Source organism: Zalophus californianus, chromosome 2 (assembly GCF_009762305.2).
Source record: "Zalophus californianus isolate mZalCal1 chromosome 2, mZalCal1.pri.v2, whole genome shotgun sequence".
Classification (NCBI taxonomy): domain Eukaryota; kingdom Metazoa; phylum Chordata; class Mammalia; order Carnivora; family Otariidae; genus Zalophus; species Zalophus californianus.
The window spans coordinates 164,427,131-164,450,000 of record NC_045596.1 but is presented as its reverse complement, the minus strand read 5'-3'; the positions used below and the strand labels follow the sequence as shown (position 1 = coordinate 164,450,000).

Genomic DNA, 22,870 nt, shown 5'->3' with positions numbered 1-22,870 from the left:
ACACTGTGGTTCTCAAAGAGTTTACAATCCAGTTGTGGTGATCAGACTGCATACATGAATGTGTGGCACAGTGTCAAAAGCACTATAGGTTACATAAAGGAGCTGTGAAATGCTATTTAGTCACAGAAGAGGGAGAAATTACTTCTAGTGTGGGGGCATCCAGCTTGGGACAGACTTCGTGGAGGAGAAAACATATGGCTGGGCCTTGAGGGCTGGAGAGAATTTCCACAAATAGGATGAGTAAGAGATAAATACATGCCAAGAAGAGGGATCAGTGAGAACAAAGACACGGAGAGAAGGCACTCTTCTTCTGTGCATGACCAGTAGTGAGGTTTGATGCAAGGGGAGCATTCATGGATAGGAGGAAGAAGTGTCAAAGCTAGAGAGGGGTTTTGCGGCCCCACTGCAGAGCCCTTAAAAATGTCTTTCTCAGTGAGCAAGGCCTCTCTTGTCTCAGACCAAAATATTAATAATAATGATAATTAAATAATTTTCAGGGAACCCTGAGAGCTGAGATTGGCTTCTCACAGTAGAAAAACTTCTCAGGGGTGCCTGGGTGGCTCCGTTGGTTAAGGGTCTGCCGTTAACTCAGATCATGATCCCTGGGCCCTGGGATGGAGCCCAGCATCAAGCCCCACACTGAGCCCCTCGGTGGGGTCCTTGTTCAGCCAGGGGTCTGCTTCTCCCTCTCCCTCTGCCCTCACCTCCCACTCATGCTCTTTCTCTCTCAAATAAATGAATAAAATCTTAAAAAAAGAAAAAGAAAAGAAAAGAAAAACTTCTCAGCTGTGAGAGCTGATAAACACTAGGATGGTTTGTCAGTGGCAGGTTTAGAAAATCTTTTCCCAGAGATTTTTATGCATAAAATGGATTTGCCATTTGTCAGTGGTTTCCTGTGGCCCCTCTTAATACCATGACAAGATCCCTATGAGCTCCCAAATTCTATGATGTTTGATTAAATTAAAAAAATATTTGAGTGTTGACTTTGGACATGACCCTTGGCATTGCTATGAATAAATTCAGCCGCCTCTCCCTCCCCTCAATGTGGTTCTCTTCCAGTGATCCCCAACTCAACAAATGACACATCCATTCATACAGCTGCCCAAATCAGAAACCTATGAATAACCCTGGATTCCTCATTCTTCCTTACTACTCACTTTCTAATTAATCCCCTTCTTTCTACCTCCAAACAAACACCTCCGGAATTTGTCCACTAACTTCTCCAGTCCCCCATGCTGGTTGAAGTCACTAGCATCTCTCATGTGGATTACTGCAGTAGTCTAAATGATCCCCCTACCCCCAAGCTTGGCCTTCTTCAATCCATTCCTCATGCCTGGTCTCCCTGAAATTTAAATCTGAAAGCATTTCACACTCCTACTTAACATTTCTTCACTGGGTCTCCTGCCCCGGGCCTCTGAGAGAGGCAGGAGGCATGCAGTCTGTGCCAGACCTGACCGCTTAGATCTTGCTGTGTGTGTGAACTCCAGCTGTGTTACTTACCTACTTACTGGACCTTTGGCAGGTTACCTAAGCACTCACTGCAGTTTTCTCATCTATCAAAAGGGGATCATAACAGTAGTTCATTTTAGGGTAGTTGGGAAGACTATATAAATCTGGATCTTCCTCTCCTCTGTGAACCTTTAAATTTGGAGTGCCGCTGGACTCTGGTCCTTTTCTCCATGCTCATTCCCTTAGTCATCTCAGCTGGACTCATGGCTTTAATATCCACATCCTGATAACTCCCAAATGTGCATCTCCAGCTCAGACCCTGTCTCCTAAAGCCTGGACTCATATATATCCAGCTGCCTTCTCAACATGGCCACTTGATGGCTAATAGCTATATTAAATTTAATATGTCCAAGGCTGAACTCCTAATTTTTTTCATTCAAACTTCCTCTGCGGAAAGTCCTTTTAATCTCAGTTGCTGGAACTGTCTTTCCAGATGCTCAGGCTCAGTTGCCCTTCACTTTTCTCTTGTTCTCACTCCTCACATCCCATTGACCTGGAAATCCAGCTGGCTCCTCTTTCAAGCTGTAGACAGAATCTGACTCCTCATTCCAACATCTGTGCCTACACCTGGACCAAGCCCCATCATCTCTCACCTAGATTACTACAGCAACCTCCTGACTTGTCTCCTTCCACCCTGGCCTGTCCACAGTCTCTTCTCAGGCCAGCAGATTGATAAATCAGATGCTTTCACTCCTTTCTCAGAGCCTCCATTGGCTTCCCATTTCACAACCACTATAAGCCAAAATCTTTATGACAGATTTTAAGATCCTATGTAGTCAAGTCCCCAGCCTCCATTTTGTAACCTCATCTACTTTACCCCTTGCTCATTCTACTCCAGTAGAACCCTTACTCTTCCTGGGACTCCTCAAGCATGCTCTGGTCTTAAGGCCTTTGCGCTGCCTATTCCCTTTACTGGAATGCTCTTCCCCCAGATATCCCTATAGCTAGCTCCTTCTCCTTCAAGTCTTTGCTCAAATGTCTTTTCTCAACGAGACATACTCTCACTACCCTTTTAAAAACTATAGCTTTTCCTCCAGTTCTATGACACTCCTGATCTCCCTTCTGTTTTTTTTCCACTGCACTTACATCGAACATACTATATACTTTACTTATTGTATTTATGGATTATTGTTTGCTTCTCCACTAGAATGTAAGCTCCACTAGAGCAAGGATTTTTGTTTTATGTTCACTGGTGTTATGCATCCAAACACCAGACAGTGATGGTACATAGTAGGGTTCACTAAATATCTATGGAATAAATGGACAGTGCATGCCACACAGTGTTTTTATGTGTGTGTGTGTGTGTGTGTATGCTCTGTATATATAATTGTTATTATATAATTATGTAATTACAATTACAGTATATATTACTATATATCATTTTATAAGCAATATATACAAACAATTATTAAGCTCACAACCACCTGGCTCCCATGTATCTCTCTACTCTAGTCTCCCTGTACTCTTTCTCCAATTCTAACTCAGCTATACTTAATTCTCTCATCTTTAGAGCTTTCCACATGTAATCTTGTCTTTGTCCTTCCACCCTTTTATTTGAGGAATCTACGTTCATCTCTAAGGTTTCTGTTTAGGACTTCCCTGACTCTAGGTCAGCCCCCTCCTCCAGCAAACATTGCCCCCCCCCGCTGTGTGCTCCTTGCTCATCACACTGCTTTGTAATTACTTGCTTCTCATTTGTCTTCTCAGCTAGCGTCTGTGACAACAGACACTATGCCTGTGATGGCAGTCATTGCAGCATCCCCCGCACAGGGCTTGATACATAGGAGGCTCTCAGTAAACATTAATGCAACGAATGGGAAAGGCCCACAGCAGTGATTGCATTTCTGCACCTTTGACACACATTGCTTAGTAACCATGTGCAATTGCATCTTGTGCTGTTTCTTAGGTGGTAACAATCGCTAACACTTTTCTAACTCAATGCTCACAACTCTGTGCAGTCGGTACTCTTAGTGCCCTTATTTGCGAAGGGAGGAACTTGAAATTTAGGGGAGTTAAAGTACTTTCTCAAGGTCACAGAGCTGGCAAGTGTTGGATCAGGATTAAAATGCAGGCAGTCTGGCACCAGAGCCCCTAAGCTTATACGATGCCACATCATTCAGCCATTTTAATTTTGGACTTTCTCTTTTGCTTATTTAAAAATTAGTCAACTATCTGTCCTTAGCAAGTATGTCAAAGAACAATCCATACCACCTTTAATATACGTTTATCATGGCCTTCCATATGGAGGAGTTGCCTCTCAAGCTTCCTTTCACTGAAGTGAAAACTAAAGCCGGAGCAGGGTGACAACCTTGTGGTCTAGATCAGCATTAATACCATTAACACCAGTTTGCCATTTTATCGAACATACCTCATCTTATTTAATGATTAATTTTTAGTTTAACTAAAGGTGAACCTTGTCTGACTTTTACTTCGTGACTCTCTGGATCACAATGATTTGAATCACTTAAAATGTATTATCAAATTCATTAGAACTCCAATGCAATTTGCAGAGAGACCTGCCCAACTACCTCATTTTCAGATCTGGGAACTGAGATTCTGAAAGATTAAGTGCCTTGTCCAAGGTCAAGCAGGTGGTGGTCTAGCTGGGGCTGGAAGAGGCCAACTGAATCCAAGTCCAGAGCTCTCAATAAGACGTTATACAGCCAATCACCTTTACTTCCCCCGATGCACATCAATGAAAAGGCATCGTGTCTCTTTTTAAATGCATTTATCTAATGGAAAGTAGTTATTACTGCTCATGATTTGTTACCCATGATATGCTATTTGACAAATGTGCCCTGGAAATCACACTTTTTAGCATCCCCCTCGAGGTACATTCCAGGGTTACGCAGGTGGCGGCAGCAGCCACCCTTTTGTGACTGGATGACTAAGGGCCAGGCGGCCCTCAGATTGTTCACGACAGCCAATCAGGGCTCGGAGCCACAGAACTGCACCAATTGGAGATTACCGAAGCCTCAACAAGGGCCAATTGGGGGCTCAAAGCCGAGAAGAATGTGACTGGCGGACAGCGATCAATCAGAGGGGAGAAGTGGATCACTGACGTCCAATCAGAGGCTTTAAGATCTCTGTCGTGGGCGGTGCTGGCGTGAGGCCCACGGGCCAGCCAATCAGCAGGTGAGCGGCCGCCGGCGCGCGTGCGGGGGACGGCCGGGGGGCGGTGTCTGTCTGTGCTTCGGAACGGTGGGTACTGAGAAGAGCGAGGCTGGGTGAGAAGGGCTCGCGCGACCTGGGGCCGAGGTGGGGGCAGCGCGTGCACGCTCTCGGCTGGGGTCTGGGGGTTGGGGGTTGGGGACTGGGATGCGCGAGGGTCCGGGCCGGGCGCGCGGGGCAGGTTCAGAGTTACGGGTTGCCGTGGGATTGACCCTCCGAGATACAGGATGCAGCGGGGAGAGCTGAGGGACCGAGTACCGGGCTGGCGAGGTGACCTGTGGTTGAGGGAGGAGGGGACACTGTTGCCACGGCAACGCACGTGTACAGTCTGGCGACCTTTTTCATCGCTTGAACGTGCGCACACCTTAAATGCCCCCCCCCCACACCACCCCCGCCCTAAACGGCCTCCATCATATTTTGCTCGCAGGCAGCTGGGCAGGGACCAGCGCAAAAATAACCCACTTTAGCAGCCGCCTCTCCTCCCCAGCCTGGTTACCCACCTCTTCCCCTCCCTTCTGCTGCCTCGTCCGCGGAGAGAGGGATTAAGCTTGCCCTGGGGCACTTGGTACGACAGGCCTTTGCTGTTTGACCACCTGGGCCAGTTCGCAGCCAGCTCGTGGAATGGGGTCATTCCCCACACCTGGGGTCCAGCGCGAGCGCCACATACTGGGGACAGGCACCATAGAGATGCTGCCGCCTGAGAGACCTTGGGTATCCCCCAGAGAGATTTTTTTTAGGGCAGTCAATGCAGAACCTTGTTCATAACAAGTCCTCAGAGAATGGGGTCTGACTGAATGAATGAAGACCACAGTGATGGCTTTCCATCCGTGGACCAACGCTGTCCAATAGATATATAAAGCGAACCAGATAATGTAATTTTACATTTTTCTAGTAACCACATTTTTTAAAAAGGTTAAATTAGGGGCGCCTGGATGGCTCAGTGGGTTAAGCATCTGCCTTCAGCTCAGGTCATGATCCCAGGGTCCTGAGATTGAGTCCCACATAGGGCTCCTTGCTCAGCAGGGAGCCTGCTTCTCCCACTGCCTGCGGCTCCCCCGGCTTGTGCTCTCTCTCTCTCTCTCTGTCAAATAAATAAAACCTTTAAAAACAAGGTTAAATTAATTTTAGTATATTTTATTTACCTGATATATCAAAATATCAATATTGAGTTAATATTAATCTATTAAATTATTGGTATCTAAGATTCCATTTTTAATACAAGACCTTCAAAGTCTGGTGTGTACTTATACTTACAGCACATCTCTGTTCAGACCAGACACATATCAAGTGCTTAATGGTGGCATTTAGCTAATGGCTGCCATATGAGACTGTGGACAACCATAAGCATTTCTTATGTATGTGTGAGTTGTGGCTAAATACATGAAACTCATCAATATTCTTTGAAACTCTCTTCTGTGTGCGGAGCACTGCAATGAGGCAACAAGAAACGGTAAGGCCTGGTCTTTTTTCTCAAGGAGCTTCCAGTCCAGTTGAGAAAACAGACATCCAAAAATTAAGTAGAATTTTAAATGGTTATAATTAAGGCAGTAGTAAAGATAACCAGGCAGTAGATGATTGGCAAACAGGATGGCTGATAATTATCCTTAGCAATTCTAGGGAGGGATACTTCAGATTCTTACAGGAGAGGAGGACTTGAGTCTGCTCTTGAAGGATGGGTACAGTGTTTTGATTGAGTGGAATTGACCATGCCTTCTTTTATTTTTAGGGTTGAAAATTGGCAGTTCTGAGGCTTTCAGACCAAAGAAGACTTTCCTCTCTCACTGACAATCGCCACCATGATTCATAGCCTCTTCTTGATCAACTCCTCAGGAGATATTTTCCTGGAAAAACATTGGAAAAGTGTGGTCAGCCGTTCTGTTTGTGATTACTTTTTTGAGGCGCAAGAGAGAGCGACTGAGGCAGAAAATGTACCTCCAGTTATCCCTACCCCTCACCACTATCTCTTAAGTGTTTACCGTCACAAGATCTTTTTTGTGGCTGTGATCCAGACAGAGGTCCCACCTCTGTTTGTTATTGAGTTCCTTCACCGCGTAGTGGACACATTTCAGGTGCGTGAATATGAGGAGGCTCGTACATGTAAATTATAAAGTATCTTTATGGTTCTTTTTCCATTGTATTCGGCTTTAATTAAGGAACTTTTTAAAAAAATCAAAACTGACATTGCTCTCACTTCCTCTCCCGTCTGATAAGATTCTTGTTTCTGTTTATTGAATTGGCTGCATCTGATATGACAAATTGAGTACATTTGAACCTGTTGCATAAGAAAGCCACTCTACTTGGTATGATTGTATACAGTCATTTTAGTTCTGGAGATTGGAATTGCCCTACTTTTTGTTCATAAATCAGAGGAATTTAATTTTGGGTTTTTGTTTTGTTTTAGTGGACTTGATGCTAGCCATTGTCAACTACGTTGCTTTGAGTTGCCTCAAAAAGTGATGAGTGTGTAAAGATACGTATATTTTCAAAAGTTAGGAAAAAGCTAAGTAATGCTTGTTTCACTCTCCTTGGCAGGAGTAATTTGTGAACCCAAACTTCATCTTGGGTTTGGGGTGCTTATCCACAGCGTGTCAGTGATGAACTCTTGTTGCAAACAAGATTGGAAAATCTTCTGTTCCTGTAAAGAATTTAAGTGACACATTTTACAAGACACGGTTTTCACTTTGAGTTTTTCTTTCAGGAATAGATTTGAAGATCTTGGGGGAACAGGGTATAGGGGAAGTATAAGTAAGTTATACCAGGATGTCAGCACCATTTATAGCAGAGGATTTTAGGCTGTCCAGACTCTGAATTCAAACAGTGGGATCCTTCCCCCTAAAAGAATTGCTCAAATTCTAAGTGTTACAGTTATTTGCATAACTCAGACAGTAAGTGAGAAGCAAGGACCCTTTGGTTTAACTTCTGTGTCATGTGAAGTCTGGAATTGGTCATATGAATACAGAAATTGTGGAATTAGAGAAGAGAATGACTCCGATATGATGATGAAATTAAAAAACAAGTCAAAGAGCCCTTTCATTTGCAGTCATATCTGTATCACATGTCTAGAACAGCATATATTTCATAATTTTTTTCCCACCAATACTTGCTGGTAGCACGATTCTGGGTTTCCAATTCTCATGTGGCATACCAGTTGGTTCCCACAGTAAAAACTTGGGAATTGTAAATCCCAGTATGTGGAGGAACTAAAAGTAGAAGAACCCAGTATTATGACCTTAAACTACCCTTGTTGGGCCTTAGTATGATTTCCACATACGATATTTTACCCCATTCTAAGATTAACAGTCCCATTGGTGAAACACAGCATTTGCTTCATACCAATATTATGTAATTTATTACAAGACAGGAAGTGAGAAAGGTTGCTTAATCTAGTGGAAACCACAGAGGAATTTGGGATAACAGTCAAGTCGCTAGTTTGGAAGTCTGGGACTTCAGAGCTTGTCGTTTTTGAAGGATTTGTTAAAAGCAAATGGACATACCCTGATTTTAATGTCTTCTCTCTGGCTGCATTATTTTTTTAGTACTGGAATATGATGGAGGAGTTCCAGCTGTAGAATTGCAAATGCTTTTGCTATAGCAATTTGTCATACTTATAGGTATTCTTTCCAGTGATTCAGTTCACATTATGTCTGATTTATAAAATCTCGTAAGGTGTCTTATTTATTTTTCAAAAGAAAAGCACTCTTGGGAAGGAAATGTGTTACTTTTTTCCCCCCTTAAATCCTTGTTTTTAAAGAAGAAGTCTTGTTTTAGAAACACATTCCTGACTCTTAAGTGTTCTTGGATATTGGAATGTCTCTGATATTTGCCATTATCTGATGTAATTTAGATCACAGCTGCAGTCTGTTCAGTTATGGATGTCATGATTTTAGGAGCATATTGGGAAACTAGAGCGTATTCAAAGAAATGGCAAGGTTGTGGAACAATCTAGAAACCATACCACAGCATGAACAGTGGAAGGATCAAACAGTTTGGGTGGGAGAAAAAAAATGGAAGTGAAAGCTTGCAGCTGTCTTCAAATAACTGCGGAGCTGTTATGTAAATTTGTTCTGTAAGGCAAATCTAGGAAGCAAATTTCAGTCTAGCAAAAGAAAGAACTTTCTAATAATCAGAGCTTTCCATGAATAGAACGGGCTTTCTCAAAAGGGTGAATTTCCCTTCAGTGGATGAATTCAACGAGGGTTGTATGACCATCTCAGAGGTCCTGGAAAAGATGTGACTGATGTTGCTAGAAGGGGCATATCAAATGAGTACGAGCATTTTTCTTTTAATCATCATGCATCACATTTGATAAAGTACTTTTTGTTTACAAAGCACTTCCACACATACTATCATTTAATCAGTCATGCTTAGTTCTTAAAACATCCCTGTGCATCCAGTGGTATTATCCTAATTATACTATTAAAAGAAAAATCAAAACCCGAATTAGCATGACTTTTCTAGTAAGTGACGGTAAGGTTACCATGCAGGTCTGATTTGGAATCCAGTGTTTTTTCCACAACCTGGATCATTTAGTATCTCAGTCTTTATTAGTAAAAGGACAAAGCCTTAGAATCCTAGCATCTTAGTGTAGAGATGATCCAAAGAGATTTTCTGGTGTGCTAGTTCATCTCCCTCATTTCATTTTATTTCCCTCTCAGTTCGTATTTGCTGCATGAATGTTAAGGAATGATACAACAGAAAGGGTTAAAAAGATTTTGGGGTCCAATCTGTGTCATATCAAGTATTATTATTTTGCATAGTTCTTTCAAATTCTTGTTCTTAAGCACGTATGATAGTCTAGGTTCAGTTTTGTCTAGTTGAAGAAACTAACCCAAAAAGGTTAAATGACTTTCTCTTAATTTATAAAAGAAGTTAGTAATGACACTAGTACTATAAGCCAGTCCAGTGTTCTTTCTGCCTCCACTTAAGAGAACTATGATTATGCTTCATTCCCTTATTGTAGAAGAATATCCCAAAAGCACTGTGTAAACACATGGACAGGCCTAGATCCTTATTCCCTAGGATGATTCTCTTTATTACAATCTCTGAATGATTTACATTATATATATTGTGTTTTCATCAGGATTATTTTGGAGTCTGTTCAGAGCCAGTGATCAAAGACAATGTGGTTGTGGTTTATGAGGTACTAGAAGAGATGCTTGACAATGGGTTTCCATTGGCTACTGAGTCAAACATCCTCAAAGAACTGATAAAGCCTCCCACTATCCTTCGAACGGTCGTCAACACCATAACAGGTATGGAGAAAGGGGAAACCCACAGAGAGCTGCAGTCCTGGGTGTGCCTTCCTCCCGCGTTGTGCATTGTTTTGAGTGCTTGTCTTTGGGGCTCTCAGATGTCCAGATGCTTTAATTTTGCTCATTATAGTCTTTGATTATGACCTGAAATGTGTCTTTGTTATGTAGAAAATACCCTGATTTCAATGACAGAATAAAGTGTGCTCCTTTATTTTTTTTTTTAAAGATTTATTTATTTATTTGAGAGAGCGAGAATGAGAGAGAGAGAGAGAGTACATGAGAGGGGGGAGGGTCAGAGGGAGAAGCAGGCTCCCTGCTGAGCAGGGAGCCCGATGTGGGACTCGATCCCAGGACTCCGGGATCATGACCTGAGCCGAAGGCAGTCGCTTAACCAACTGAGCCACCCAGGCGCCCAAGTGTGCTCCTTTAAAAAGAGGTTTTTTTTTTTCTGATTACAGAAGAAACACTTGATTATTATAGAAATGTCAGAGATACAGAAAAGCACAAAGAACTTGAAAATAACTTTCTTTTAAAAAAGATTTTACTTATTTGTCAGCGAGAGAGGGAACACAAGCAGGAGGAAGGGGCAGGCAGAGGGAGAAGCAGGCTCCCTGCTGAGCAGGAACCCCTGATGCAGGGCTCCATCCTGGAACCCTGGGATCACCACCGAAGCCGAAGGCAGACACTTAATTTACGGAGCCACCCAGGCGTCCCCAAAATAACTTAATCCCGCCACAGTTTTGACATACTTTTTCTATTTTCTAGACAGATGAATAATGAATAGATGCATAGAATTTTTAAAAAACGATGCTTGTATATTTTTTTATAACTTTCATCAGTATTTTGTGAACATTATCCCATTATGATACATTTTCTTCTACATGATTTTTAGTGACTTTATAATTTTTATAATTTTTAGTGACTTTATAATTTTCTTCCATATGGAATAGACCTTAAGTTATTTACTCGGTCCGTGTTTCTGAGTTTCTGATTTTTTGTTCTTTTAAAAAAAAGGAATTAACATTCTTATACTTAAATCTTTGTGTACATGTTTTCAGTACTAGCAATGGAAGTACTAGATCAAAGGGTATGTTCATTTTAAGGACTTTAATGCATTGTGCCAAATTGCCCTTCAGAAAATTTATACTTTCAGTAGCAGTTTCTATGCATCCTAGCCAACCCTACTATTATTATTAATTTTTTTCAAAACTTTGGCAATTGAATTCTTTTTTTTTTTTTTTTAAAGATTTTACTTATTTATTTGACAGGGAGAGAACACGAGCGAGCACACAAGCAGGGGGAGCAGGAGAGGGAGAATTAGGCTTCCCACTGAGCAGGGAGCCCAATGCAGGGCTTGATCCTAGGACCCTGGGATCATGACTTGAGCCAAAGGCAGATGCTTAACTGACTGAGCCACCCAGGCGCCCCAGTTTAGTCTTATCTTATGTATATCCTCATTTTTTATTACTGAGGAAGTTAAAACCCTTCGAGTATTCATTGACTGTACTTCCTCTATTGTGAATTACCTAGTTGTGTGTCCTTTGCCCAGTTTTTCTTTTGTTGTTGAAATGTGGTTCTTTTCTCATACTAATTTAAAAGAATCCTTTCGGGACACCTGGGTGGCTTAGTCAGTTAAGCGTCTGACTCTTGATCTCAGCTCAGGTCTTGATCTCAGGGTTGTGAGTTCAAGTTCCAAATTGGGCTCCATGCTGGGTGTGGAGCCTACTTAAAAAAAAAAAAAAAGGAAAAAGAATTCCTTTTGTTTAAGGACATTAAACTATCGTGTATGTTGGAAATACTGGAAATATACATGGTAGTTTGTAGTTCATTTTTGATCCCCTGTTACAGATATTTTCTCACAGTCTATGTGAGACTTGTCATTTAGCATTGTTTACAGTGTGTTTAGCCACAATTTAATTCTGATTTAATCATATTAATCATTCTGCTTCATTCAGCTTTTATATTTTGGCTCTTGCTTAATATATAAACGAGGGTTTGCATGGCATTTTGGCTCTTGCTTAATATATAAACAAGGGTTGCACGGCATTTAACAAACTGATTGAAAGATAATTTTTAAGAAGTATGAATACGCAAGAATACCTGGGAATATTTTGAAAAAGAATTACAAAGCTGTTGGACAGATTTATCTTGTCAAATATCAAGCTCTATATTAAGTTCATATGGTACAGGAGACAAAAACTCATAGATAAGCTCTAAAAGCCAAGACAGTTTTGAAAATAAATATATATTTTTTATTTCATTTCATTTCATATTTTTTAAGATTTTATTTATTTATCTGACAGCAAGCATAAGCAAGGGGAGCAGCAGAGGGGGCGCGAGAAGCAGGCTCCCCACTGAGCAGAGAGCCTGATATGGGGCTCGATCCCAGGACCCTGAGATCATGACCTGAAGGCAGATGCTTAACTGACCCAGACGCCCCAAAAATAAATATTTTCTAAAAAGATCGAGAACAGGAGAGAAAATGTGTCCCATCAGATAGATACAAGATAAGTTTTGGTAATTTTTAAAACGTAGTATTGGCCCAGTAATAGACAAATAGATGATTGCGATAAGGTAGAAAGTTCAGAAACAGGGCGCCTGGGTGGCTTAGTTGGTTAAGCGTCTGCCTTCGGCTCAGGTCATGATTCCAGGGTCTTGGGACAGAGTCCTGCATTGGGCTCCCTGCTCAGCATTGGGAGTCTGCTTCTCCCTCTGCTGCACTCTCTCCCCGTCTCTGTCAAATAAATAAGATCTTAAAAAAAAAAAAAAGAAAAAGAAAAAGAAAGTTCAGAAACAGACCCTTGCTTTTGTAGGAATTTGATATACATAGATCATATATCAAATCAGTGGACCAGGGGGCCAGGGTACCATATTATATTAGGACAGTCAGCTTTGATAAGAACAAAATGAAGTCCCTCTACCCATTCTGTATACAAAATAAATTCTAGCAAGGTCAAAGAGTTAAATACAAACTTTATAATTGTTAGAAGAAAACATAGGGGAATGTCTTTTTGATCTCAGAGAAGGGAAGGTCTTCTTTTTTCTTTTATGGTTTCATTTTGGACTTAATTCTTTAATCCATTTGGAAATTATCTTGGTATACAATGTATACATGTATACAATGTAAAGTAAGGCTCCACGTTTATTTCTTCAAAATTGTCTACCAGCTGTCCTAGCACCATTTGTTAATTCCCTGTTTTAAAATATTTTTATCATGTACTAAGCCACTGTGGATTCTTTGTTTTTAGGCTTCCTGCCTTAGCATACTGCTTTAATTATTATAGCTTGATGACATGTTTTAATATGTGGTGCCTCTTTTTAAGAAAACACATTGGTTGGGTTTTTCAATATTCTGGGTTCATTTAACTCTTAAGTTCTTTGTTAGTGCCTGAATCATTTATGAATACTATGGAGTCATTTTTCTGAATCTCTCTTAAATCTAGAAAAAGGTACCTGAGAGTCATTTTTGAAAAGCTGAACTGTTTTGCAAACATGCTGAATATATGTGTATGTTTAATGTTTCTTTCTTTAGATTAAAAATATCCAGGTTACAGAAGAAGGAAATAGACTTTAAATTAGTTATAATATTTCAGAATTATAGCATAGAACTTTTGGATTAAAAAATATTTTTGATTCTTGTCGGGGGGGAACAGGGAATTGCTTTACAACTCTTATAGACAGGGAAAGACCTAATTTGTATTCTTTTCCTAAGATTCAGTATTAGTAGTAGTAAAATGTGTGCATTTTAATAACTAGCATAAATGTACTTAAGAACCTACCTTAAAGTAGAATACTGTTTTTACCCATAAAAATTTTATATTAATATGTAGATCACCATCCCTGCTGAAAGCCAGTACATTATTTAAGCTACAAGCTATGGTGAAATTTGAGAGACCAAGTTCAAGTTTCTTTCAAAACCAAAATATGATATCTGTTTCTCAGGTAACTTTTTAACCTTTATTCTGCTCAAAGAAGCAGACCAGATGGAAAGAAGTTTTTAGAATAGACTACGTTACCCAGACAGAAGTTGAGAAAACTTTTTTTTTTTTTTAATTCTCCAATTGAGTGCATGAATAATGGGAACGTAGAAACTTTTAGGGAAGTGTTCTACCAGTTATTAGATAATTGGTTACATCTAATTATCCAATTGGAATTACAGTCATATTCATTATCTAGGAAGCACCAATGTGGGTGACCAGCTTCCTACTGGACAGCTGTCAGTGGTGCCCTGGCGAAGAACTGGGGTGAAGTACACCAACAATGAGGCCTATTTTGATGTGATCGAAGAGATTGATGCTATCATTGATAAATCAGGTAGGTGCTTTTAATCTGTTTTCAGAACTAGAAAGTAGAAAGAGTCTCCTTCATACAGTGCTTGCTAGTATCAGAATTATCCCCCATTCAAGATCATTCATTTTAATTTAGTGCCTACTTTGTGTCAAGCACTGTGCTAGATACTGGGAATAGACTTAAATATTATGATGCAGATGACATGATAATATTTGTAGGGACCCCTAAAGACTCAACAGAAAACTGTTAGAACTAATAAACAAATTCTGTAAAGTTGCAAGGTATACAATCAACATAAAAAACAGTAGCATTTCTAAATACAAACAATGAACTATGCTAAAAGAAAATTAAGAAAACAGTCCCATTTTCAAAAGCACCAAAAAGAATAAAATAGGAATAAACTTAACCAAACTCATACTCAGAAAATTATAAAACATTGATGAAGGAAATTAAGACACAAATAAATGGAAAGGCATCCTGTGTTCACAGAATGGAAGAATTAATATTACTAAAATGTTCAGAGGCACCTGGGTGGTTCATTCGATTAAGCGTCTGCCTTCAGCTCAGGTCATGATCTCAGGGTCCTGGGATCGAGCCCCACGTCAGACTCCCTGCTTGCTCAGCAGGGAGTCTGCTTCTCCCTCTCCTGCCCCTCTCCACCACCCCGCCCCGTGCTCATGCTTGCTCTCAAATAAATCTTAAAAAAAAAGATTCTCTCTCTCCCTCTGCCCCTCCTTCTCCCTCCCTTTCAAACAAAAATAAAAATTTTTAAAAACTTTTGAAAAAGTCCATATTACCCAAAGCAGTCTATAGATTCAGTGTAATCCCCATCAAAATCCCAATGGCACTCTTTACAGAAATAGAAAAAACAATGCTAAAATTCATATGGAACCACAAAAGACCCCAAATAGCCAAAGCAATCTTGAGCAAGAACAACAAAGCTGGAGACTTCATACTTCCTGTTTTCAAAATATATTACAAAGCTACAGTAATCAAAACTATTATACTGGCATAAAAACAGACACATAGGCCAATGAAACAGAATAAAGAGTTCAGAAATAAAACCATGCATTTACAGTCAACTGATCTTTGATGAGAACCAAGATTACACCATGGGGAAAGGATAGTCTCTTCATTAAATGATGCTGGGGAAACAGAATATTCACATGTGGAAGAATAAAACTGGACCCTTCTCTCACTCCAAAAAAAAAATACAAAAAACAAAAGTCAAAATGGATTAAAGACTTAAATGTAAAATGTGAAATCATAAAACTGCTAGAAGAAGACACAGGGAAAGAGCTGCTTGACACTGGTCTGGATAATGGCTTTTTTGGATATGACACCAAAAGCAAAAATAGAAAATTAGGATTGCATCAAACTAAAAAGTTTCTGCACAACAAAAACAGTCAACACAGTGAAAAGGCAACCTGTGGGAGAAGCTCAAGGAGACCGTGTTGAGTGAAAGGAAAGAGAAGTTCAGAATTGTGAAAAAGCATGGGCATTTCAAAGCTGTGCAAAGAAAGGGAAACCCGCAAGAAAGGGGAACCCTCCTACACTGTTGGTGGGAATGCAAGCTGGTGCAACCTCTCTGGAAAACAGTATGGAGGTTCCTCAAACAGTTGAAAATAGAGCTACCATACGATCCAGCAATTGCACTGCTGGGTATTTACCACAAAGATACAAATGTAGGGACCCGAAGGGGTACGTGTACCCCAATGTTTATAGCAGCAATGTTCACAATAGCCAAACTGTGGAAAGAGCCAAGATGTCCATCAACAGATGAATGGATAAAGAAGTGGTATATATACACAATGGAATATTATGCAGCCATCAAAAGGAATGAGATCTTGCCATTTGCAACGATGTGGATGGAACTGGAGGGTGTTATGCTGAGTGAAATAAGTCAATCGGAGAAAGACGTGTATCATATGACCTCACTGATACGAGAAATTCTTAATCTCAGGAAACAAACTGAGGGTTGCTGGAGTGGTGGGGGGTGGGAGGGATGGGGTAGCTGGGTGATAGACATTGGGGAGGGTATGTACTATGGTGAGCGCTGTGAATTGTGCAAGACTGTTGAATCACGGATCTGTACTTCTGAAACAAATAATGCAACATATGTTAAGAAAAAAGAAAAAGAAGATAGCAGGAGGGGAAGAATGAAGGGGAGTAAGTTGGAGGGGGAGACGAACCATGAGAGATGATGGACTCTGAAAAACAAACTGAGGGTTCTAGAGGGGAGGAGGGTGGGGTGATGGGTTAGCCTGGTGATGGGTATTAAAGAGGGCATATTATGTGTGGAGCACTGGGTGTTATGCACAAACAATGAATCATGGAACACTACATCAAGAACTAATGATGTAATGTATGGTGATTAACATAACAATAAAAAATTTAAAAAAAAAGGGAAACCCGCAAAAAGCACTGAGGAAGAGGAGCTAGAAAAATAGAAAACCAGGTGAAGTTAGGAGAAAGGAGGGTTTTACAAAGGGAGAAGTGGTCAACAATGACATGCTACAGAGAACTTCTATAGGATAAAGATGAAAAGTGTCCATTTGATTCATTGGTGACCATAGGGAGAGCAATTGCTGCTGTGAGGTTTTCTGAACCATTGGTTATGATGATACCCTGTTTGATTCTGGTACTAGATGGAAAACTTCTTTAAGCTAATAACTGTCTCATTAATCTTTTATCCCCATTGCTTTATCATAGTGTCTCATATTTGATATGCAGTTGATAAATGTGTAGAAGGATGGACCAATGCATTGGGTAGATGAATAGATGGACAGAAGAAAGGAAGAAAGGAAGGGGGGGAGGGAGAAGACAAAAGTTGGGGAAGAAAAGAGAAGATTAAGGTGGTAGGGAGGAAATAAGTTGGTTGGGAAAGACAGGAGTGTTGAATAACCTCTTACCGTCTTTTTTGTCTTGTTCCTGTCTCAGGTTCCACAATTACTGCTGAGATCCAGGGGGTCATTGATGCCTGCGTCAAGCTGACTGGAATGCCAGACCTTACGCTATCCTTCATGGTAAAATCCTAAACCACAGGTTCAGATCTCGGGATGGCAAATTAATTGCTTCTGGAAAGACAGTGGTGAGAATGGAATGGAACAGTAAGAAATAATTAAAGACAGGGGTGCCTGGGTGGTTAATCAGTTAAGTGTCCGACTCTCGATCTCAGCTGAAGTCTTGATCTCAGGGTCGTGAGTTTAAGCCCCACACTGGGTTCCACGCTGGGTGTGGAGCCTACTTAAAAAAAAAAAAAGAAAGAAAAAATAATTAAGGACAGCCACAAAGCTTGTATCAGGCTTGAATTTTCTATAAGTAGATACAGAATTTGTGTGTGTGGGTGTGCGTGTGGGCGTGCATGTTTAAATAAAGACAGCATCTGAATGAGTTTCCCAAAAGCAATATGGGTGTTTAATTCCTCCTAATTGCTTTTCCTTGCCTGGTGACTACAGAATCCTAGGTTGTTGGATGATGTCAGCTTCCATCCTTGTGTTCGTTTCAAGCGCTGGGAATCTGAGCGTATTCTCTCCTTCATCCCTCCTGATGGAAACTTTCGCCTGCTCTCTTACCATGTCAGTGCACAGAAGTAAGCAGCCCTTATAATTAAGAATAGAATCTGTGTATATGTGTATATGTGGAAACAGTATCCGTAGTGATTAAGGACTCAGGCTCTAGAGTTACCTGGGTTCAAATTCCAGTTTCTGTACTTACTAATCGGGTAACCTCAGGTGAGTTGTTTAACCTTTCTGTGTCTGTTTTCTTATCTGTAAGTGGAAAACAAAAAAATGGGCCTTGTTTGAAGATTAAATAAAACAGTCTAAATAGTGCTTAACACAAAGTTGGTGCTCATTAAGTTTGCTGCTGCTGTTTTTGTTACTGTATGTCTAAACAAGAACACTTTTTTCCTCAAATTGGAATCCGAGTACACCTGTATTCAATCCCCATGACCCAAAAGAGCATTAAACTATGCTATGAAAAATCATAAAAGGCAGTCATTTTTGGTCTTGAACATTCTCTTTAATATCTCTTCAAAGGACTTTAGAAGCCCTTAGTATAAGGTGTGTAGTAGAAGGAATACAGACTGAAGAGAGCCATGACACCTCAGAGCCACCAATACTTTCCTGTGGGATTTGGAATAAATAATTTAGGAAAATATCTGCATGCTTGAGAGCAAAGGCTCTAGGCCCAGACTGCCTACATTTAAACCCCATCTTCAGTACTTATGATATATGACCTTGGGCAAGTTACTTAATCTTAGTGAAGCAAAAGGACATCATTATGTATAAAATCAGGACAGGAGCAGTACCTACTTCATACTTATTGGGAGGATTAAACAAGATAATGGAGATAAAACATCTAGCATAGTACTGGCATACAGGAGTGTTTAATAGATGTTAAGAACTATTACTGCTTTGGTATTACTCTGTGATTTCTCTATTTCCTGCTCTGTCCTATCACGACAACCTACCATACGTACCTCATAAGATTTCATGAGGATCAGAGGAAGTCCAGTAAAAGCACTCCCAAGATATTATAAAAGGTCATGAGGTATGAATAGTACTCTCCCAAGTACAGATAATTATTGGTCACATGTCATAAAGTAAAACACATAGATATGGTGACTCCTAATTTTTATCTCTAATGCCTTTCTCATAGTAGGCTTAGGATACCCTTTGGTTTTTGTTAATATTATTCAGAGTCATTGGAAGAGTTAGTTCACTTACTAGACAGCATCTTAGCTATACAAAAAGAAAAAAATTGAAGATTACTGGGGTGTTTCCTGTGCCCTTTTTTTTTTTTAATATAAGGAGTAAAGAAGTAGATAAGGAAGGAAAAGCTGTCAATGGGGCAAAGAAAAAAACAAAAACAAAAACTATAAAAGAAGAAAATGTTGCCATTTTTCCAGTATAGTAATGAAATGGGTTTTTTGTCTCTCTTTTCCAGTCTGGTGGCAATTCCAGTGTATGTTAAACATAGCATCAGTTTCCGGGACAGTAGTTCACTTGGACGCTTTGAAATAACAGTGGGACCGAAGCAGACTATGGGGAAGACCATAGAGGGAGTGATTGTCACCAGCCAGATGCCCAAAGGGGTCCTGAATATGAGCCTCACTCCATCTCAGGGGACACATACATTTGACCCAGTTACCAAGGTAGGAGGAGAATAAGCAGGAGGTTTCAAATTGCTGATATTAAATAGAAGTATTTCTGCAGGAGCTCTCCACATAGACGTTACACCTTGTTGAAAGGAAAGCTTAATCAAAGGGGCATCCTTTTTCTCCTTGAGATAATTTATGGTGACAAATAGTTTTCTCTATTGAAAACCACTCTAGGGGCAGCTCGTAATACTGTGAACATATGCCCTGAGGTTAGAGCTGAACCACCTCAGATGAAAGGTTCCACTGTAACTTCTTTTTTTTCTTTAAAGATGCTGTCATGGGATGTAGGAAAAATAAATCCGCAAAAGCTACCAAGTTTGAAGGGGACCATGAGTCTTCAGGCTGGAGCTTCCAAGCCAGATGAGAACCCCACAATTAATCTGCAGTTTAAGATCCAGCAGCTGGCCATTTCTGGTGAGTGACTCACGACTTAGGTGGCCTCATGAGAACAGAGGTGGCTCTCTCCAGTAGGACATAGATCTCAGAATGCCTTCTGCTGGCTCCCTGTTTATGGAGTTTGGTTTCATTACCTGATAGGTAATCTTGAGTAAAATCTTCTCTAGCATTTCTGGGGAAAGTTCATCATCCTTACTTTGAAGTTGGCTGAAGTGATTTGACTGCCAATATATAAGATACAGTTGAGAAGGAAATAGTGTGGGTAGATGGAGTGTTGGCAAGCAGGTGTTGAGTCATACTGGGGTTGTCAGTTTGGAGTCCCAAGGTTTTCAGGATGGGAAGCCTTCTGCGTTCTCAGCTGGTAACCAAGAAGTATAATTTCCCCTCCTTTCCCCCAGATTCAGAAGGACTTTCATATTTGCTTTTATTACCATGTGGAACCCACGTCAGCCTGCTGAGGTCTGCGCCTGTCTCAGGCTGGTGATGATGATAGTTACTGCCTATCAGGCATTTACTATGTGCCAGGCACTGTTTTAAGCTCTTTCATCTATGTTATTATTTAATCCTTAGAACAACTGTATAAGGCAGATAGGAGATGACTTCAGCTTTATATAAAGTTCCTATTTTTCTTTATCAACAGAACTTGTCTAATTTAAGTGGTTAACATTCACTTCAATTATAAACTCTTTCATCTTAAAACACTTCACAAATTTTAAAGCCCTATACAGTATAAAATGTGTTTTGCTGTAGTGAGAATTCTCACTGAAGTGAGAATACTTAGGAAGCATTCATCATTAAGTTATATTTTATTTCATTATTCATTAATTTTATTATTTATTCATGTATTCCATCCAATAACTTGAGAAAAACATAGAAGGGTCTTATTCTTTCCTTATCCTCATATCAGTCTGCATGTAACTTTCTGCCCTTGCCACTTTACAAACAGGTCTTCCAGTAGGATAGCTTTATGTTGGAGCAGTTTTTATTATTGGTGTATGGACCAAGAGTCAAAAACCTGTGAGCTTTAGAAAAGTGAAATAAATAAGGGACAATTATTGTTATTTTTCTGGTTTATTGTTACAACTGTCTCTATCCCACTGATCCCTCTGAATTAAAATGAATTTAAACATACATGCTACATGCTCCTTTTTGAATAACACCTATCTTCCTTCCTTCCAGGACTCAAGGTGAATCGTCTGGATATGTATGGAGAAAAGTACAAACCCTTTAAGGGCATAAAATACATGACCAAAGCTGGAAAGTTCCAAGTTCGAACCTGAAGGGAGAGTTTTGCAAAAAGAACAGTCATGAACGCTTTTTCATTTCTTACTTTCTAAAAGTAAAAAATATCAGCCTGTCTCCTAGGTCAGTATCCCCTTCTGGACCCACCCGCTCCCTTTTTTCCTTAGCCTTCAGTGCCATGGAGCTAATCAAGGGAGAGAAGGGTCGCCAGGGAGAACTGGACAGAACTGAAACACAATCAGCACCAACTCAGTTCTGCGAGAAGAGATGTGTGACGGAGGGTGGAGACACTTGATGCCATATTTGACTATTCTTAACGTGGCTACCATAGAAAAAGACTAGCATTTGTTACTTGCTTGGCTTTAATGATCTAAAGCCAACGAACGACTTCTTTTTGTTTTTTAAGGTAGAAAGATTAGAAAGAAGGAAAGAAAGCTTGGAAGAGTATGAATGTTAGTCACAGAAAGGCCAGTTAAGGATCTGATCTATGAGGGAGAAGAAAGGAAACAGTATTGAAGAGGTATGAGGACACAGGCTCAAGTGAAAGGGGCAGGAGAAGTAGTCAAGCCCCATATGAAGGAGGGTTGGAAGGAAAAGAGTGGAGTTGGTTTCTTTCTGATCCCTCTACTTTGATATATATATATATAAAATCATCAGTACTTCTAGAAGGGAACTGGAAACTTCTTAAATTTGAGTCCACTGATGACATGGAAAACCCCAGTAGAATCAGATTTTCCCTTGAAGACTATGACGATATCCGACCAGTTTTCAGATACTAACTACTGTTTGCCTTTAGCACTTGGTCTGTCATCTTCTGTGAGAAGGTGACCTGCCCTCTTCCTGGCAGAGGCCGCCTGAAATGCCCCGTTTCCAACCCAAAACAGTTTATTCACTTTACATTGCAGAATTCACCATTTTTCCTGTTACCCAAGGACAGTTTCAGAAAAGCCAATCCCATAATCCCAGGGCAGCCAGATTTTGTGTGTCACCGTTTTGGAGTGTAGATGACCAACTGCTTCCTCATGAAGTGCATCATGGCTGTAACCCAGTGACTCCTTACTTACACTTGTCAGTGCTGGACTAGTGCTGGAGTCTTTAAAAATTTATATAAAAGACAGGTTTTAAAATTATTCTAGCTTAAGGAGTGATATTGTGCTCTGCTTAATGCATGGAGAAAAATGAAGACCTCTCCAAACCCTACAATTTTTCTCTAAAGCCCTGTTTCCAAATCCTTCAGCAATTTTGTTTTGCTAGTTTTATCTCCCTACTTCCTGGACTTGTTTTTGCTGCAGAGTAATGTTGTTTTGTGGTTTTCCTCTGGGATAAATTGTGCTCTATACAAACAGTTGTGTTTCATACTCCCATCGCTCCAGAATTTGTCCTGAATGACTATGTCCTGCATACATACTGGTAGGGTAGGGGAACAGCCCTGCCTATGAGTCCACAATACTCGGAATTACTTCTGAGGGCTCTGAAGGATTTTAAGGTTTCCTAGGTCATAGGAAAACAACCAGTCTTGGTCCCTGGATATTTTTAGGTTTGTAAATCTAGCTGTGATATTTCCTCCCAGACAGTTTCCTAATTTCAAGGGAAGAACTTGAGGAGAAATCAAGTATCTAGGGTATGGGACCTCCAGGCCTTAGCATGTGAAGTAATGTATCACCTGCATAGCAGACCTCTGGAGCCCAGTGGAGCATCGCGGCGACCACCCATCAGGGTGTCAGCATAAGAAGTGCAGGCCGTCTTGGTTGAGCTGTTCGATTCCATACGTGTTTAATATGTGTGGAAGTATCTCCTGTGTTTAAATCGTAATAAAGTTGAGTTTTACCAGTCGTCTGTGTCCTAA

General features: G+C 40.5%; 1 protein-coding gene across 5 annotated transcripts; it reads left to right on the top strand.

The window, feature by feature from the left end:
- The first annotated feature begins 4,490 nt into the window (after positions 1–4,490).
- On the top strand, positions 4,491–22,856 carry AP3M2 (adaptor related protein complex 3 subunit mu 2). Of its 5 annotated transcripts, XR_003521088.1 has the most exons (10): positions 4,695–4,767; positions 6,407–6,749; positions 9,761–9,932; positions 14,109–14,246; positions 17,163–17,248; positions 17,681–17,814; positions 19,173–19,380; positions 19,656–19,800; positions 20,962–21,147; positions 22,595–22,856. XR_003521088.1 is itself a non-coding variant. In XM_027600578.1 (9 exons), the coding sequence occupies exons 2-9, from the start codon at positions 6,477–6,479 to the stop codon at positions 21,060–21,062; spliced, it is 1,257 nt and encodes a 418-aa protein (XP_027456379.1). In that variant the 5' UTR covers positions 4,491–4,644; positions 6,407–6,476; the 3' UTR covers positions 21,063–22,856. The 5 variants fall into 5 exon arrangements, 4 of the variants coding, with proteins under 4 accessions (XP_027456379.1, XP_027456380.1, XP_027456378.1 ...); XM_027600578.1 differs by lacking the exon at positions 4,695–4,767 and adding an exon at positions 4,491–4,644 and having other exon boundaries at positions 20,962–22,856; XM_027600579.1 differs by having other exon boundaries at positions 4,669–4,710; positions 20,962–22,856.
- Positions 22,857–22,870: the final 14 nt, after the last annotated feature.